This window comes from Mastomys coucha, unplaced genomic scaffold, assembly GCF_008632895.1.
Source record: "Mastomys coucha isolate ucsf_1 unplaced genomic scaffold, UCSF_Mcou_1 pScaffold22, whole genome shotgun sequence".
NCBI lineage: Eukaryota > Metazoa > Chordata > Mammalia > Rodentia > Muridae > Mastomys > Mastomys coucha.
This window is the reverse complement of record NW_022196905.1, coordinates 251,057,999-251,078,064: the sequence shown is the minus strand read 5'-3', so window position 1 is coordinate 251,078,064 and position 20,066 is coordinate 251,057,999. Positions and strand designations below refer to the sequence as shown.

The 20,066-nt window shown below is 39.0% G+C and overlaps 1 protein-coding gene across 3 annotated transcripts in view; it reads right to left on the bottom strand.

Annotated features, from left to right (window-relative positions):
* The window catches only part of Cntnap4 (contactin associated protein family member 4), a 353,495-nt gene that overhangs the window by 153,905 nt on the left and 179,524 nt on the right, over positions 1–20,066 (bottom strand). For 2 of the 3 annotated variants that reach the window (XM_031341494.1, XM_031341492.1), the window contains exons 8-10: positions 18,009–18,270; positions 8,465–8,614; positions 1,841–2,012 (exon numbers count right to left, since the gene is read on the bottom strand). In XM_031341494.1, the coding sequence (XP_031197354.1) occupies positions 1,841–2,012; positions 8,465–8,614; positions 18,009–18,270 (584 nt within the window). The remainder of the gene's footprint in view (positions 1–1,840; positions 2,013–8,464; positions 8,615–18,008; positions 18,271–20,066) is intronic. The other variant, XM_031341493.1, reaches the window with a different exon arrangement.

Here is a 20,066-nt window from a genome sequence, read left to right as displayed (position 1 = left end):
TTTGGCAGCGTGTGTATAGTGGAGGATTGCAAATTCGATCATCAATGGGAGGAGAGGACCTCAGCCCTTTGAAGGTTCGGTGCCCCAGTGTAGGGGAATGCCAGGGCCTATAAGCAGGAGAGGGTGGGGTGGCAGGCATGGGGAGTGGGGAGGCAGGTGGGATTTGTTTTTGTTTGTTTCTTTGTTTTTTAGAGGGGAAACTGGGAATGGAGAAATTTACATGTAAATAAAGAAAATATCTAATAAATAAAAAGAAAAAAATAACCCCTTCCTCATTATGTCCCAAAAGAGATAAAACCACTTGAATTTTATATCAGTCATCATGATAGCCAAGTACTGTCCCATCTTATTTTTTCCATTGAAAGGACAGGGAGTCATGGATCCTACATACTTTTATAGAAATAGAAGGTATGCATATTTCTCCAAAGAGGATAATAAAATAACTCTTTGTATCAAAAAAAAGACTATATGAGTTGAAAGTACATGCATGAAGAAACATGTATATTTGAGTGAGCACCTGTGTCTTTGTTTGTATACTACCTTTATGAGTAACTTTGGTCCTACCCAGCTAAACTTTTTAAAAAGTAATAGGAAAAAAAAAGGTTGTATTATATTAAGTTCCTGTCAAATTTTTATGTTTCCACTTATTTTAAATTATAATTTATTAAACCATTAAATGATCCATTTATTATGTGTGGATGAAAGATTAACCACCCATAATGCTAATGTATACCCATAATGTTGTATGGCCTGGCAGGGATGCAATTCTGACTTCCTCCTGGCTTTGGGGCTGGACTCTGTTTTCCTAGCCAGCCTAACCTGTCCACACATCCTTTTCCCTATTTCTCACATAGCTGCCGTCAAGACTTCAGGAAGGTAGACTTAAATATTCATAAGCATGTATGTGCTTATTCAGGGTCTGGTATCTGCAATAGTGTGATATTCCATCAAACTCAGTAATTAAATTTAGCCACCTTGGTTACAAAGCATGGCTAATATGACTCCTTCACTACAGTGGCCCAGGCCTACCTATAGTTTTTAATTATTACTAACTGTGGGTTATTAAGTCAGAAGTCGCCCATCCTCTGTAATTAACTCTCAAATCTTGCCTTGCTATGTCCCATGCCTGTGCTCCTACTGAGTTTATGGGTTTATGCTCACACCTTGATCAATACAACACTCCCAGCATTCTGAGGGGAAGTGATTCTCCTGCTTATACACAGAAGACACTAATGAGCTGTGACAGCGAACATTAGAATAGTCCCAAGTCCTGTTCCTCTGTCTCTGAATATACCCAACAATCAGGGCTCTCAAAGCCAGCTTGATAACCTATCACATCGGTCTCTGGTTTACATGTACCTAACAATCAATTTTACCATTTGAGTGACATACTGTATTGAGATTAATGATACAGTTTTGGTACATGTATGAACATCTAGAACTATAGCATGGCAGGGAAAATGTCCCAGTGGTTAAATTGTTTGCTGTATAAGCATGATAACCTGAGTTACCATATGAGTTACACACACACACATACACACACACAACATCACACACAAGATTAAACAATAAATAAAACAGGATGAGTTTTGTAGGATGGTAGCATATTTACATGTAATTAACATAGTCACATCTATTATATCTATTAATATTAATTATATTAATTATATTAATATCATTATTTGAAATGTTATATAAAACAATTGCTAGATTTATTTTTAATATAGATACAATTCATTTCTGGTATAATAGATAGTAGCATGTATATGCATGTGTATATATATATATTAATTATAGAATTTTTTAATTCATCAATGGGGAGATGCGGGGCTGTCTTTACCTGTCAGAGATGCCACATGAGTCTATCTGAAGGTCACTGAAGTTGCCAAGGGACCCCTGCTGGACTGCAATCAGATCTACCATTTTGTTGTTGATGGAGATGAGCCTCATACATCCTTGAAATCCACCTAGAGGGCTCTTACACTTGGATCCAAAGCTTTTGTCTGGACAACCTGATAAGAGCAAACCAAAGTAAAGCCATAGTACCTTGTACAAAAAAAATCAGTATTTGGGATCACAGCAGAATTTATAAGGAAAAATAAGTAAATAAAACATACATTTGATTATCCTCGGTATTAGAGGGGAGAAATAAACCCTCTGGAATCATTATTCGTTTCATCTAAATTCATACAAAGTATTTTTTTTTATTTCCATAGGATTCAAAGGAAGTTTCTAGAATTGTAATAACTGGGTGCACCACTTTTTAGCTTGATCTAAATTTGGAAGTTTCGTTATTGGTTTCAAAATCCTAAATATACCAGCCAGCAGTGTCAAATATTCTATAATGTAAGCAGGGAACCTGGTCTTTAGGTTGGAAATCTCAAAGCATAAACTAGGATAAGTGTACACTGAAGACAGGAAAAGATAAATCGATAATAATGAAATGCCTTTGTACTTAAAGCTAACTATCTGAGAAAGGAGATATATTGATCTGGAATAAAATTACTAACTCTTTATTTGATTAAAAACTTTATTTCCTTATACATGTAAGAGTCACATATATATTTGACAAATACAAATGGCTAAATGTCAAAGAATATTTCACTGTTTGGTTTTATTTATTCTTTGGCTCAGCAAACAATGTTCTCTTTATGCTGATTTTTTCTAACATTTAAGATTTGTTCTTATTATTTAAATAACAAATATAATATTAACCATTACTGCTTGGGTTTAATGATGTTCTAAATGTTTATTCAAGTGAAGTAAATAATTTTATGGAGCATAAGCACATATATTTCACTTACATATTTTCCATCAATCTTCCTTTGCTGCTACGGCTGTCAGCCACCACTACAATTTCACAGAATTAGAAGAGAAACAGCAACTTCTTAATTCCTCTACACTACTTTTCCACCTGGAAATTTCCATTACAATTCAATTTTTTTCACCAAGGACTCGTCTCTTTAATGCTATCTTTTCCCAGCAAAATAAATTTACATGGCAAGTAAAGGCCAGTATTATTTAAAACTATTAGCAGGCACTCTGAAATATGTTATTTTGATTTTAATGGAAATTCCGAAGTTTCAAATTTAATATATAAACAAAAGGCAATCACAGGTTTTTGGATAGTGATTTGATGTACTTAGCAATATGTATATTTACAGTAATTAAAATTCTCCTGTACACTGTTCTATAACTATATCCTCCAATGGAAAGACCTCCTCGTCCCCCCAGGTTATATAAACAATAAGAAAATTGCTTGGGAGAGGTGTTTCCAGTAAAGCAGTCTGGACATTGTGAAGATAATTCCAGAAACACAGCTACAGTAGTCTATGATTCATGCTGCAGTAAGCATTCTGTAATTCAGCTACCTGTGAACCACCTGTGTTTCTGTAAGGAGCCCCGGTAAAACCCATTGGTTCATGAGCTACACTTGCAGTGAATAATTGCTTTAGTCTGTTGTAGTTGTCCTACTCAGAGCAAAGATTCAGAAAGAGCCATGCAAGTGCATGGCTATAACAATCTCCTTGTAGATGACCTATTATATAATTAAGAATGTCAGAATACAGAAGAAAGGATAATAGTTCAAGAACACTTGATAGTTCTCATATACTAGGAATGTAAACCACTTAGCTACTCTCTTCCACTGCTGGTGTTGCCTAACACATCTTAAACTATTTTAAAATTGGTTAATTCATGCAGCATGCCTGTGGGAAACAAGACAGGGCAAAGTGTATCGCAAAAAAAAAGGTAATAAAGTCATAAACAATACCAAGAGTCAGATCCTGGGGACTTCATGTTCCTGGACACAACGCTCAGTAAGCAAGAAATTCCAAGAACAAAGAAGGCTTACATCAGGTCTTTGAAGACAATGATAAAAAAATACCAGGATAATAAAGCAATATCAGGAGGAAGCTGAATATTGAATCTATTCAAGATGAAAGTTGGAAGACTCTTGGAGAATTTTCAATGCTGAATTGATGGATGGATCCATTACCAGAGGCAGTCATCATGTTAAATACCTCCAGAGATGACACATAAATTACCACTGTATGCTGCTCTTTCAGAAGTGAGTTGCTATTTCATGGTGGTGTGGCCAGGTCCTTAGATACCTGATGCTTTCTTTATAAAGGGAACTTGAATGTGAGTATTCTATACCTCAGTTAGCATAATCTCCAAGTTGTGATGCACACTGTGCTATCCATGAAAAAAAAATGATTACATGAGAGAATTTACAGAAATTAGTCACTCAACTATCCTCTATGTGCACAGAGAACCAAGTTTTTCAATGTATGGCTTATAAGTGATCAAATGCACTGAGGGCCATCCCACAGTGTGCTCTGACTTTTTTTTTTTTTTTTTTTTTTTGAAATGCACTCATTTGAAAGAAGAAAGGTTAAGAGAAGAAAGACTAAGGTGATAGATAAATAGTGGCTGTTTTGTGTGGCATATGGAGTTCTGTTCTTTGAGAAGTAACCCTCCATCCTGACAGCCAATGGGACAGGCCCTCTGAAGACTGCAGAGTGGGGACAGAAGCCAGGCTGTTGGGGCAGAGGAACTCTTGACACTAAAGTATGCTGGCTAGTTTAGCATGACTGGATTCAGTCACCATCTCTTTGAACTTGCAGTTGAATTTGGAGAAAAGCAAAGGCGAGTTCATGGGAAGTTTCTCAGAATATGTGGATTTTTTTTTTAATCTTGAATATAAACTGGTAAAGAATTAACCACCTCAAAACTGTTCTATCTAGATAAAAGTAAAGCTCCAGTGATAAAGGGTCCCCTGCCCATATAACAAAAAGTTTTCAATGGTGACCAACAGTGACATGATGCTGGGGAGGGACACAAAGCTTTCAGCTAGAAATTTGAAGCATGTGTTTATCCCACAGCCAATGACAGTCTAACAATCAAGCCAGGTGCATCTTAGGGACTCTACCTCATCCCTTCCCCAAAACGTACCTCTGTCAATAATCCCCGTTTCCCGGAAAGATGTGATGCCCAGTTGGAATCTTCTGCCTCAAATGTTTTGGGGACACAGAATTCCCCGTCCCTAAATCCTAGTAAGACCGTTATATGGATTGAACTTCTCAGTCAGGCTCTGAAAGCATGAAGCTAAATCCTAAAAATGTTGGGGTAGTCAAGACCCTGCGGGGCATATATTAAAGGGATTGGTGTTGGGGTTTTACAGAGGAAGCTCTGTAACGTATCTTTTTTTTTTTTTTTTTTTTTTTTTTTTTTTTTTTTTTTTTTTTTTTTTTGGTTTTTCGAGACAGGGTTTCTCTGAGTAGCCCTGGCTGTCCTGGAACTCACTTTGTAGACCAGGCTGGCCTTGAACTCAGAAATCCACCTGCCTCTGCCTCCCAAGTGCTGGGATTAAAGGCGTGCACCACCACCGCCCGGCTTGTAACGTATCTTTTAAGCATACTATATATGGTATAAAAGCAGGAAAATAAAAATATACTCTAAATTGAGGTAGTAATCATCTACCTAGACCATCCTAGAGAAACAAACATTTATTTATGATATGCATGAATTGATGTGGATTTCTTGAATGTCGTTAGAGGGATTGGGAGATGGCTCTAGGGATACAAGTACTTATACAACAATGAGGAAGTGAGTTTGAGTCCCTAGAAGCCAAACAAAAAGCTAGGCATGGCAGTGCACATTCCCTCTGACCAAGCTAAGGAAAGGTAAAGCTAGGAGCATCACTTGAGCTTGCTGGCTGACAACCTTTCTCCAGGATAATGACAGACTAGACGATAAGCCTTCTTTGGCCTCCACACATGCACCACTAGGCACATGCTTCTGTATACACACACACAGACACACACACACATATACACAGATGCACACACATGCATATGCACATATACTCATACACACACAAGCACTCACTCTCACACACACATATACTCGCTCACATATACACACACAAGCACACATACACTCACATACACACATGCACACACACAAATACACAAAAGTCACTGATAATCCCTTGAAATGTCTATATGTTGTGATATGTAGACGACAAAGTAAACTAGCCTGGGGAGTGCACAGTGAAAATCTCAGCAACCCTGCAATGTTGCTGTAAATCTCGGTGAATCCAAACCATTTTAGAATAGTATAGAGTGCGACATGTGTATCATAATAAACAAAAATTACAGCATGCATATATTTCACTCTAAAATATTACAGTGTGAATAAACACAGTAGCAAAAGAGAAATGCATAAAATAGCCAAGGATTACTAAATTTGAACATAAAGGACATGAAATGCTCTAAGAAAGACAATTCCATTTTCATGATTTATTAACAGTTTTACCCAAGCTTCTATTTTTATTTTGGATCCTTTAACAATATGCTTTGTACTGGGGATTTTAGTATCTCTTTCACTGTTCTAAATATTTTCCTTTGGATGAAGAGTTCTGTGTTAGGTTTTACCATATACCTTACTATTGATTAAACATCTATACATTTCTATAGGTTATCACAAAATCCATCATATCTTGTAAAGCAGCTTAGTCCAGAACAAATATCACCCATAGCAATTACATCACTTGAAATTATAGCCTTTGGCTGCCTCTGCAGTGGTGGATTGCATAGATTTTGTTTCGTACAGATTTTGTTTTTAATTACGTATATGTGTGTGCTTCTGTGTGGGGGTGAATATGCGAGTGCAGGTACCTGCAGAAGTCAGAGGAGGATGTTGGATCCCAGGAAGCTGGAGTTGCAGGTGGAATGAGCCTTATTATGGGTGCTGGGAACCGACTCAGGCCCTCTGTGAGGGCAGCAGGGATTCTTAACCACTCAGCCACCTCACCAGCCCCTTGGTTTTGTCTTCCTTATTCCACTTCGTTTTGTTTTGTTTTGTTTTAATTTGTATTTAAGCCTCTAGTGGACTAGTCTGTACCTTTATTACGATTCTTAGAAAATGATTTGTGGGAACCCTGCTGATTTCTCGGAGAGGTCTCAACCAACTCCAGAGACAACACCTCAACTCGACTCACCAGGGGGCTGGAGCCAGCCCGAGAGATTAAAGCCAGAACTGAAAGCCCAGTTTTCATAGAGACTAATACTTTGATCTCCTTTCCTGTCCTGGAAGCCTTTGCCTGGAATTCCTAGCGTTGATGTGCCCGCCTTTCCGTTCTCACCTAGTTGTTATATGCATACCTGTGTTGCCTCTATGTATAAATATTCCGTTTCACTAAGTAAAGATTACACCTCGATAAGAACTCTTTCCTGGTGTCAGTCTCTTTGTTTCCCCTATCACCCATTTACTTGCAGGACCTCAAGTTCCCGTTCGTAGATCACCCACGGAACGAAGGAAAACTGCAGGACGGTTTCCTTCATGATTTGTATTTTATTGGTAATCCATCAAGATTGAAAATCATTCTCATATCAAATAATGGCTCTAGAATTAGTTGTTATTTTAATGATTTGTGTGTGTGTGTGTGTGTGTGTGTGCGTGCGCGCACATGCATGCTCAAGAACATGCACATGCATGCACAATAGAAGGCTGAGGTCATCAGCTCCACAGGAACTGGACCTACTTAAATCTCATTATGTAAACAGTAATATTTCCACAAATAGTTGTGAGCTACCTGACGTGGGTTCTGGGAACCAAGCCCTGATGCACTAGACAAGCACTATGAACTCTTAACCACCAGTGTACCTCCCTGGCCCCAGAAGTTACTATTAAACTGCAGTCAGGCAATAGCCAAGCAATAGTAATTTAGAAAGAAAGCACTAGGACATAGTTACATCTGTCTACTGAACTGCACTCCTTATGTCAGAGTCTATTGTGTTTGTTTCCGTTGCGAAATCTCATTCTCCTGCAACTAATCTGCTTTCCCAAGCTTTTATTCCAATCAACCATCCACAAGATGATTAAGCACTTCATCTGTTCTTGCTCCCTAAGGAAAAGGCTGATGCCGAAGGCCAGTATCCCAGTTTTATCAAATGTACCAGTATATTTGTTTTTCTTCAGCAAAGAGAATGAGTTGCTATGATTAATTATGCTTAATTATTTGTCCAGTAGCATAATACTGCTTTCTGCACTGGGCAGAGAGGAAGCAGTTGGAATGTTGTTCTATGGAAGCTAGGAGTGAGACCAGGGGGGAGAAACACCACAAAGAAATCAACCCATCAAATCAGAAGACATGGTAAGGGCCATTTAACACTAGGAGAATCTAACAAGGCTTGAAGATAAGAACTGAAGAAAGTGACCTACTTAAAATAAACCTCATTATGGAAACAGTAAGTATAAGGAAGTCTGCCTTGTAGGAATTCATTTTAGGTCACAATTTGTCATTTTGATCCACTCGACATTTTCATGTTTAAAGAGAGTTGAAAATTAGTCCCGAGGGTAGCCCCTGCTTAAAGCATGAGAGAGACTGTCTCCAAGACACAGAAGCGGGAACACAAATAGGATCCAGTGGACCACATCATGTGACTCCTTTGCTTACCTCCAAAATAAAAGATGCCTCCTGAATTAACCTGCTCGGGCCCCAGCCAAGGAGAAGCAGGGCTGATGTGGCCATCCACAACCACACTCAGGTGACTCCTTTTAGCAGACAAGGAGACAGAATGCCACTGGCCGTCATCTAAGCCAGCACCTAGGGAAAGGAGGCAGAGGAATAGCTCTCAGTAGTAAACAGGAGGCAGCTGCTTGTGAGCAGCAGTACACTAAACTGAATGCAGTATTGGCATCTGCCGCAGCCCCACCTTACCTGAGGGATACATTATAAAACACCCATGCATGCCTGCAATCTCATACATAACTGTGTCTTTTTCTGCATATACATAGTACAACTTGCAAAGTAGGCACAGTCAACCAGCAGTAACTCAGACTAGAATAGAAAAATAGACTGTAGGTATCATCTAAGCTCTGTGAACAGCTTATTTCTGGTATTTTTTCCATTTAGTATTTTCAGACCATAGTTGGCCACTGTTGCTGAGGCTGTGGAAAGTAAAACCTCAGATAAGGGGATGCTACTTAAGTTATTCCCCCATACCAAGTGTGAAGGATGTGCCCATAATCCTACAATTTGGGAGGATGGATGATACAGGAAGATTAGGAGTTGGAAGGCAGAATAGGAAAATAGTAAGTTGAGACGGAGAGAGGAAAGTAAGTGAGCAAGTGAGAGAGAGAGAGAGAGAGAGAGAGAGAGAGACAGAGACAGAGACAGAGACAGAGACAGAGACAGAGAGACAGAGAGAGACAGAAAGAGACAGAACCTTATTAGAATAGTATTAATCAAAATTTCAAAGTAGAGCCCATGTACATATAAGTAGCTAAGTGTACTAAATGAGTTGTTGGTTTTTGCTTGTTTGGTTTTTGTTTTATTTTGTTTTAAGAGTACATATTAGAAGGGGAAAGGGGTTGCTGGAGATAAGGGAAGGAATGAATAGGAGGTAGATTTGATCAAAACACATTTTCTGCCTATATGAAATTATCGAACACTAAAGACATCAAAACAATATATTGTATACTAAATGTCTTTTGAAAGAACCCCACATAGATTAAACATAAAGTTATATGCATAGCTTCTACCTAAGATTGCTGGAGAAAACCTTCATGAAAAGAGGCTCACAGGAATGATTTCCCTCTAGGATTGTCCAACACTCCTTGATTCAAATTCACAGGAATTTGAGGACTATGACTGTCAAATAACTTAGAACTAATTTTCTGTTTTCATTTCTGTCTCCCTCTCTCTCACTTGATCTCTTATGCTCTCTGTCTCTTGTTCTTGCTCTCTCTCTTTCTCTTACTTTACCCTGCTCGCTCTCACTCTTTGTACATAAGAGACACAATTCTAATTAGACTCACAATTTTATATAAATTTAATGTTGCTATAATAAAAACCAAGGAGTTTCCACTAAAACATCTCTAGTTCTAAGACAGCACTCATGTCATTGTTCTTCCTGTCAAAGGCAATTACAACTACAATGGCCTTGTCCAAGGCCAAATGTGGATAGGGAAGCTGAGCTCTCTATGGTGGATTCGCCAGTCACTCTTACAGCCAGAGAACATCCAAGGCAGTAAACAAAAGCTCTGTCACCCTACAAAGCCCAAGGAGCCAGTTAAATTGCTTTTTTACACTGAGTGTGGTTCCCTCACAATTACAGTATGAAAATGCACCAAAACTCTCTTACATTGGTCACATTGCTCTGTCATGGATGTACTAAAAGGGACAGAAATCTTACTCAAGAGTTAAAATACTATTCTATCATACAAGAAAAGAATATTTTTTCAACACGGACACAGAAGTAAAGAAGACAGGCTGGATTCTTACGTTTAGACCAATTTCTCAGAAGGTACTCAATTAAAAAGACAGAACAGGGTTATATAACTCGTGACTGAGTAAGATTGGACTAAACTCATCCAATGTCCCCAATTCAGCAGAATGTCCCCTTGTAGCACTTCCTTTAGGAGGCAGAATGCAGACAATCCCTTAGATACTTAATCCACAAGAACACATGCTCCCAGCTGTATCTCTGATCCCCGTGTGTCCTCTAAGCTGTCCCCAACACATGCATGTATATGGGCTGCTGAGGCAAGCCCAATTTTACTTTACAAATGGCTGTGAACCACCATGTGGTTGCTGAGAACTTAGGACCCCTAGAAGAGCAGTTGGTGCTCTTAACCTCTGAGCCATCTCTTCAGCCCCAAAGCATAGATGGATCCTCCATGCATAACTCCAATGTTTCTCCTTATGTTTCCTTCTTAGTCTTTGCTTTTCAAATAGCTATGCTGATGAATATTCATTTCCCAATGTATTCTGCAATGATTGTGAGTGGGTGAGTGTGTGTGCCTGTGCCTGTGCCTCTGTCTGTGAGAGCAATCATATACATGCCACATCAGGCTCATGGAGGCCAGAAAACCTCTAGCACCAATCCTCCTCTACCTGCTTTAAAGTCTCTTGTTCTGCATTGTGGCATTCGCTGAACTAGCTGACTTGCTAACTGCTGGGAATTTTCCCATCTCAGCTTCCAGTCTTGCCATACAGTGCACTAGACTTAGAAAGACTTGCTACCATGTTTGAATTTATTAATCCAGACATACTTTCTGTGGTGATGCCCTTGGCATCTGCTGATTGGGCACAGGACAGAATTAAACCAAAGGCTTGGAGAGGCCTTTGGAATCCTACTTTCCATACCGAAGCCAAGTCAGATTATGAACAAAAGACTGGAAGATTTAGGGGTCCAGACCCAAGTCCTCACTGTGGTTCCCCAAGTGCTTTATCCACTGGATAATCTCCCCAGCCTTGATTTTGTTCTCTTTTTCAGCAACAGAGTTTTATATATAGCCCAAGCTGATTTCAAAATTGTAACCATGGATTTTTGTCTCAGCCTCCAAGTGCTGGGGTCCAAGGTATGAGCCCACCTCATCTGGCTTGCACAGTTATACTTTTATAACATATGATAAAATGAACTACTGTATAATCAAATGACATAACTACAGGTGCATGGACTGAAGAGATGGCTAGTGGTTCAGAGCATTGCCTGCTCTTTCTGAGGACCAGGATTTGATTCCTAGCAGCTACATGTTATTTTGCTATCATCTGTCACTTAAACCCCTTGGGGATCTGATACTCTCTTCTGACCTTCAGGTTCAGGTGTACATGCAGACAAAACATCCATACACAGAAAACAGAAACTGGAATTGAAACATTAAAAAAAAATGCCTAAAAAGTGTGTGTATACTTTACAGGGATATCTTTGTGCTATAACTGTTTCTAAAAGCTTTATGTCTGTTTTCACACTCATGGATTCATACAAGTCCTGCAGAGAGCCAGAGCTGGTCCAAAGAGCACACTTTCTGTGGTGATGCCCTTGGCATCTGCTGATTGGGCACAGGACAGAATTAAACCAAAGGCTTGGGGAGGCCTTTGGAATCCTACTTTCCATACCGAAGCCAAGTTAGATTATGAACAAAAGACTGGAAGGACTGCCCCACTCTGCAATTTGGCACCATGAAATGCATCCATTTAACAAGCCAGCAGGTTATGAACTGGGGCCACACTTTCAGAGAACCCTTTAGAAAGCTGAAATTTTGAGTAATAGACATCATTTACATGTGGAGGAGACTTATCGCCTGTCAATGGGATAGACTGGTCAAGTTAAAACATGATCCCTGTCACATCCCAACTAGCCTTACCTAGTAAATCACATCCTCTTTCACTTTACTATCTCTCAGTTGGATCAGAAGGCTCCCCTTCTATTAAAGGAGGAAGAGAAGGAATCATGCAATTGGTACATTTTCCTTAATTAGGTATACTACACAACTCAATTCTAGTGCTACTTAATTAGTTATTTTTAATAACTGTGACAGAGTAGTTAAGAAAGGAAAAGTTTAAAAGGCTAGAATAATAGCTTAGTGGTTAATAATGCTTGCCACTCTTCTGGAGGACGGAAGTAACTGAACTGAACAGCTCACAACCTATGGTAACTCCTTGTAACTCAAGAGGCCCTGAAACCCTCTTCTGGCCTCTATGAGTACCCACCTACACACACACACACACACACACACACACACACACACACACACACACACACACCCCGGAAAAATCTTTTTTAAAAGAAGGAAGATTTATTGTGGCTGATAGCTAGAGGGCATGGCAGAATTCCTGGTGACAGGAGTGTGTAGCTGAAATTATTTCCATTCCAGGAGTGGGGACAAAAATCAGAAAGAGATCAGACCCAAGGTAGGGTAGAGCTATAACCCTCAGTGGCCCATAACCAGTATCCTACTTCTTGCAGCCATGCCTCCAGCCTCAAAGTTTCCATAATCCCAAAACATCACCCATAGCTGGGAATCAGGAGTCTTAGGCCATGAGCCATGGAGGTAGGGGAAGGGGGAGTGTTTCACATGAAAACCATAACAGCCATTACTCATAATTCCTGTTCCATTCTGGGAATCAAGGCCAGTGCCCGGAGGAGGCAACTAGCCCACCACTGAACTATATACCACAGCCTCCATTCATTAAAATCTGGGGAGTGACTATATTGTTGGAATACTAATAAAGTAATAATTCTAATAATGTTATCAAGTTTTTGTTCACAAGTACCATTTGGTGCTTTCTGGGTATTGTGTAATTTACACCACAGTGGTTATTATGCTCACTTTAAGTGTATAGATAATTAATGTAGGTCAGAGTAAACAATTACCTCAGGTGTTACCAATCCAATAAGCAAGAAAGCAAAGTCAAAGTCCTTACCTAACTCTAAAACCACAACTTACTCTGCATATAAGGCAGGTGCTCTCATTATTTTTCTTCACATTAAATGACTTTGAGAAGGAGAAAAGCCAGAACTGACAATATGGCATGTCACCATCAGCTAAGCTTTGAGAGGCTCCTGGCATACAGGACCAGAAGAAGGACCTGACGTGATCCTGTTGAACTCTCAGAATGCCAACATCAGTAAGTATGTTACAGTAGGATCATGAGAGGAAACCAAGACCAGGTCTAGGCTGCCCGTGGTGGTGTATGCCTGTAATCTCAGCACTTGGAAGGAAGAAACAAGAAAAGGACTATTAGTACAAGGCCAACCCTGTCTACATAGTGAGTTCCAGGTCAGCTTCTAAGACCCTATCTCAAAACATCAAGAAGGCAAGCAGACAAATGAAAACACTATTTCATAATCATGGATGTGCACTGATCAAAAAACAAAACAAAACAAAACAAGATTAATGTGTAAACCACAGGAATACCAAATCTCTTCCTCATCTGAAGAATGTGAATACCTAGTGTTGCTGTATGGATGCTTAATGTCCCACTGCAGGTTCATCATCTGAAAGCTTGATCTCCAGGTGATGCAACTTTGAAACTTTCAAGAGGTAGAGCCTAGCTAAAGAAAGCAGGTCACTAGAACCAAGTTTTGAAAGCTGTAGATCACCTAGTGCTGGCCTTTCTGCTTTCTGAGCAGATGTGATAGGAGCAGGCTCCTCTATCACACATTTGTTCCTACCATAATGAATTATATTGGTTCAACACACATTTCCCAGCAAGATGGACTGAAACTCCCCAAAGCCATGAGCTAAAACAAGTCCTTCCCCCTTTAACATTGCTTCCATCAGATAGGGTGGCCCCAGCAATGCATACTAAGATGACTACAGGAATGACTAATTTCCCTTTTGTCAATTCCTTCATCTTTATTCCATTCCTCCATCCCTCTAGATTAATATTAGAAAAATACCAAACAGAGTTACCCTTATGTCCCAAAACCATTTAATCAACAGCCAGCATTTGGTTTCTAGACATTATCAGTCAGTGAACACAACCCCAAGGTTTATGTCATTCTTCATACTTTTGTGTCAAGCTGCTCATGTGAGTCTCCAGGTATGTCCCTAGTCTTGCAACAAGCCACAGACTCAATGTGTTCAAACTCCAAATGCTTGGGTGATTTAGGGAGGGGAAACACTCAACTACAAGAGCAAGAACTGAATACTAAATAGAGGTGTTTGCAATTGCAGATGCTAGGGAGACTAGGATTGTTCTAGAACCTACTCTTCCTCAACTAAACCCTTCAACCCCTGTCTTTGGCTCAAACTACATCACCACAGAAATTACAGCAAGGGGTTTTTATCTGCTTTCTTCCAGGTGATCTCCAGGCCTGTTGTAAATTGCTATAGAAACGGTCTGACAGCTTAGCTGCCCTTGGCCTCTGCTGAGACTGTAACAGGCATCTAGAAGAGAAGATGGATAAAGAAAAGAACTAAACCTGTCACTTAGAGTAGATCCTCTGCAAAGGTCCAGAAGGCAATTACATGTATGCCATCACTCAAGGAATCTCTGAAGAGTGGTACCCATTCCCAGATATACCTCGGCACTCTGAAATCACCAGCAATCCTACACTTGCCATCATCACTAGCCAGAATTAAGGACCCAGATCACTAGATAGCTCCCATCAAAGTGAAAATACTGGGGTCGTTGGTGACGATCACTTCAGTGGAGGGCAGAAGTTTAAAGGTGACAGGTTTACAGTAGGAAGGAAGGAAGAATTTAACAAGGAAAAGGGATGAGACAGAACTGTAAAAATGCCTTTTTCTGGACGAGACACACCAGGAGGGCTATACCGCTTCCAGGAACACAAGGCTTGCAAATGTCTATCAAAACAGCAGACATACCTCAGATAGCACAGGCAGGCTTACGACAGGCACATTCTGCTATAGGGCCAAAAAGCTTGGTCATCAGACTGTTTTTCACCATTAAGCAAAACAATAAAACCATTGTAGGAGCCTCCAACTTGACAACAAAGAATTTCATTTTCAATAAGAAAATGTAATGTCTTTGTTACATTAGGTCCTTGATGTCATCTGGATCAGCTTTGATTTGACATCTCTAACAATGACAAGGGCTGAAATTATCTTGTGTCATGAGGGATTTCAAAGCACTGCTAAAACATTTCATGATTTAGGCTAATATACTATCATTAATATTTCAAGGATGGCTTAGGTTCACATAATATTTTCAAATTCCAAATGACAGTTTGTCAACGGCACATCCCATTACAAACTTAGCCTGATAATTTAAATATTTGCATAATTCAGTTCTTTCTCCATATAATTTGGGTTTTTCCACTATAAAAGGTAAAAATATTTTGAAAATTTCAAACCCTTAAGATTACTATTTTCTATGTATAATAACTATGAATATTTAAGCCATCCTTATATGATGAAAAATTTAGTATAATACCCCAAAGTGTCACAAATGGAAGGTCATTTCCCATGAGAAAAGAAACTGACCAAGCACTCAACTACCATTTAAGGAATTTATTTGTTAATAAAAAGTCCATTTGCTTTATTGAAATTCACAAAAATTAATATGTATATAATAGGCCCACTTGGGATTCACTTGATAATGTTTGACAATCAAATCAATTGTTGGATTATAATGACTTTAAATAAAGCGATGTATGACTGTGGGATTGGTATTATATGATACTAAATCTTTTCATTATGTAAGGATGGCTTAAACTTCCATAATTATTAAATATATAATTTTGAAAGAAACTGGAAAAATGAGAGTAGAGAGAGTTGCTAGGCCAACATTTTCTATTTTCAGTGTAATATATTTTGCTGCACTGACACTCATAGTTAGATTCCTTATTATAAGCTATGAAAATAATCATATAAAGTCACGTGGTAACATAATGGATTATGCCGTGTCTGTATTCAAACACTCATTTAGAGATTTTTAAAATCACTTAGGGTATTCTTTACAGTGCTATACCTAGTAATTTATTAACTATATATTCCTGTGAAAAGGTTGGGAGTGAGTTAGCTTCATGCAACTCACTACAGTATGGCTGTACTGAAGCACTTTCCTTAAGATGCTGAAAATTAGGCTATGGCCATAACCACTTCAAAGGATGTCAAATACATCACAATACACTACACACTAATGACAAGCTTACATTTTAAGACTCTCGTTTTAGGAGTCTCTTAATTATTCATACGACACTGATTAATTTATGTCTTTTTGTGCAGACTACAAACCCACCACATTGAACATTACATAAAAAGTCACAGCACAGTACCTCCAAAAAATTATAATTGATGCCAACTTTCTGGGACCCTAACTTAAACTGCAGCAATACAGGAACACAAATGGTAATAAGAATATACAAACATTAAGTTCGTGTGCTGGCTGGCTTCATGTCAGCTTGACACAAACCAGAGTTATTTTGGGAGAGGGAACCTCAATTGAAAAACTTCCCCTACTAGATTGGCCTGTGGAGGAGTATGTGGTACATTTTCTTGATTGATGATTGATATAGGAAGGCCTACTACTACACTGTGGGTGGTGCTACCTCTGTGGGTTAGCGGTCCTGGATGCTTACAGAAAGCAGTCTGAGCAAAATATGGGGAGAAAGCCAGTAAGCAGCACTCCTCCATGGCCTCTGCATTAGAACCAGGTTCTGGCCCTGAGTTCCTCTAATGATGGAGTGTGATACTGAAGTAAAAGTGAAGTAAACCTTTTCCACTCTTAATTCACTATGATCATGGTCTTTTATCACAGCAACAGAAACCTAGCTAAGTAACACAGTAGCACCAATTTGTATACTTGTTCTTCCTATTAGTTGCAAACTCTATCTTAACTTTTCTCATTTTTTCCTCCCCCAATCATATTCTGCAAATGTTGGTCATAGTTAATATAGAGGAGTAGTACAATAGCATCTATAAATTGTTGTTAAAGATCATTTATTAAATTAATGTAGTAATTTACCCCAATGTGACCTCTACCTGCCGGCAGTGGATGCTATTCTATATATGAAAAAATATGATGGAGATTCCTTGTTGCGAGCTATATAATTTTAATGAAGAGACAAAAATATCCCTCACCCACGGCTCTGACCTAGATTGAACATTAAGTTTCAAGATACATATAAAGTCACCTTAATTATATTACCTCTAATTGACAAATGGATACTGTATTGTAAATGAATACAGAGAGTGCCAATTGGTGCCCAAACGGCAACTTTTGTACAAACTGTTGCCTCTCTAAAAAATATATCCAGCCATTGCAAGGTACATTTGCATATTAGTATAAAATGACATAGATAGATATAGGTGCCAGTGTGGTCTCCATCATCTTCCACACCAAGTTGGAAAATAGCTGTTTAACAGTCTAATTTTTCACTGAAAGACATCCAGTTAACTTATTGGCCTGTTTTCAGGGCCATTCACTGCTCCCCCCAAAGCCTATTTTCTCCTGCTAGGTTGATGACTTGTCTGGGTTGGTAAAAGGGTCATGGATGGAAATTTCTACTCCCTCATCATTATCAACTATGCTAATAAGAACTTTGAATACTGAAATCACATTTAGAAGAAAATTGGAATCAAGTTCCTCTAAGGAAAGGTACTGATAATCTTATTAACTCAAGTATCCATTTATTAAACAAATATTAATTTTTTGGCTATGCATAAAATTTATGGAGAAGGGACAGAGAGATAATGAAATCTTTCAAATCCATATGGTTCGCCTGCAGGAAGACATTTATTACCTGCTGTGATGTCACTGGGTGACTTTCCTGGCTGGTGAAGATTCAGTTTAAGTTTCCCATCACTGAGCAAGAGAAGGAGAGCGCCTGATACCAGCTGGAGTTCACTGAAGAGCAGAAGTCCCGCCTTATTCCAGGTTCGGAATTGAAAACTGGCTGAAATGGCTTCCTCTTTGGAAGATGCTGGGAGGACCAAATAACTCTTGGTGCTCAGAAAAGTCAGAGGCATAGACTGTGGTTGTGAACAAGAAAATGAGGCATTTCCCTGAGGATAGAGGACAAGAAAAGGGACTCAGCTTGATACCCTCCATACAGAATGGAATTTAAATGCCCATAAAGTCTGGTTACCAATCTCCTATCATTCTAGCCTGAAAACAATTGGTTGTTGCCATGAAGGTCCGAATCTTTTCCATCTATCTTAAAAGTTCTTAAAGTGTGTTCCCAGGTGCTGTAGCATTTCCTCTGCCCAATCACATTAGGGCAGTGACAGGCCTGTGATTGGACAGGCATAGAGAGGTGGAGCTAGAATTGGAGGAGAAAAAAGGTCAGGCGAGGAGGAGGAGAAGGGTGAGGAGCAGGAGGAGATGTCATCATGAACACAGACGATGAGGATGAGCCAGACCCTACGAGGTTAAACAACCAAGCAGGTTCTTACAAAATAGATTAATTGGGTTAGAATATTGTCATTATTATCTGGTTCTAAAATTATCGTATTGGCATCTTGTAAATTGTGATTTTATTATTATATAAATCTGATTGGATATTAAGGCCTTAAGAGTCATGCTTTACTTACCGGGTAATAGGTGCTATTTAGATGAATGGTTGTGGGAGTGTGTAAAGAGTTGCATATGAGCGAGATATCGCTTGCTGAGAGGAAATAACAAAAACTCACCGGAGCTTAGTATTGAGGCCTAACGGAACCGGTTCAAAAAACGTGGCCTGGTGGGAAAGCGAGATTGCGGGGTGGATTCGTTTTTATAATTCCCACAATACCCGGGCTTTCTCATCATTCTTCAATCTTAGTATGGACTTGCAAAGTCAATGAAATCAACTTTATTGAGAAGCATAAACATTGAACTTTTATACAATCGTTACATTGTATGTGTATGTAAGGTTAGAAGCTTGAGAACACAAATGCTAACTGCAAACATATAAACTTATAGAGGGAAAGGAATTTTAAGGTTATTAGACCCTATGGAAATGGGAACAGTTATCAGCTTCAGTTTGATCCACTTAGCTTGGGTAGCTGCCCCCTCCCGCCTTACACACAGCATATCCTCTTGTCCAAGAGCAGTGGGGGTCTTGGCACAAGTGCTGTAGATAAACATTATATAGGACAAACTACACATATCGTTCTATATTTCCTATTAAATTATTACCCTATAATAAAAAAGTAAGGAAATTAAAATCTTTCTGTGTGTTAGAAACATACAAAGAGCACAAATTCACAGAGAATTGAGAATGAAATATTTTCTATAATAAATATTCTTGTGATGCTCTTTGGGATTTTCTGCACAACATGAGATTCAATTTGCATATTTTGAATTTTAAGCAATGAAAGAAATTAATGAAAATCTATTTAAATCTGCATTTTATCATCAAAATAGTCAAGTTGGAAACAGTGTTTCCCAGAATTTCAATCTTTGCTTCTAGCTAAAAGTCCCTACAATACCTAGAACAGTATTTGGCAATAAAACACCAGCCATTTTGCTCCAGAGGTGTTGGGAATCACATACAATGGAGGATGAGTACAAGATTTCAGTGACACATATTGCTTGCTTGCTAGCAGAAAGATGGAAGTTCCATCTTCCAGAACCCATGCCAAAAAGCCAGGCTTGGGACTTGGTAGATGTCCAATGGTCAAATACTTGCTGTGCAAACTTGAGGAATGCAGTTTTGATCTCAGAATCTCACATAGATGCTGGATGGGTAGGGAAAGCAACAGTAATTTCAACCACAAAGGCTCAGAGATTGGGAGATCCCCAGAGCAAGCTGGCTAGCAGCAGATAGGCAAGCTCTGAGTCTGATCAGTAGATACAGCCACAATGAATAAGGTAGAAT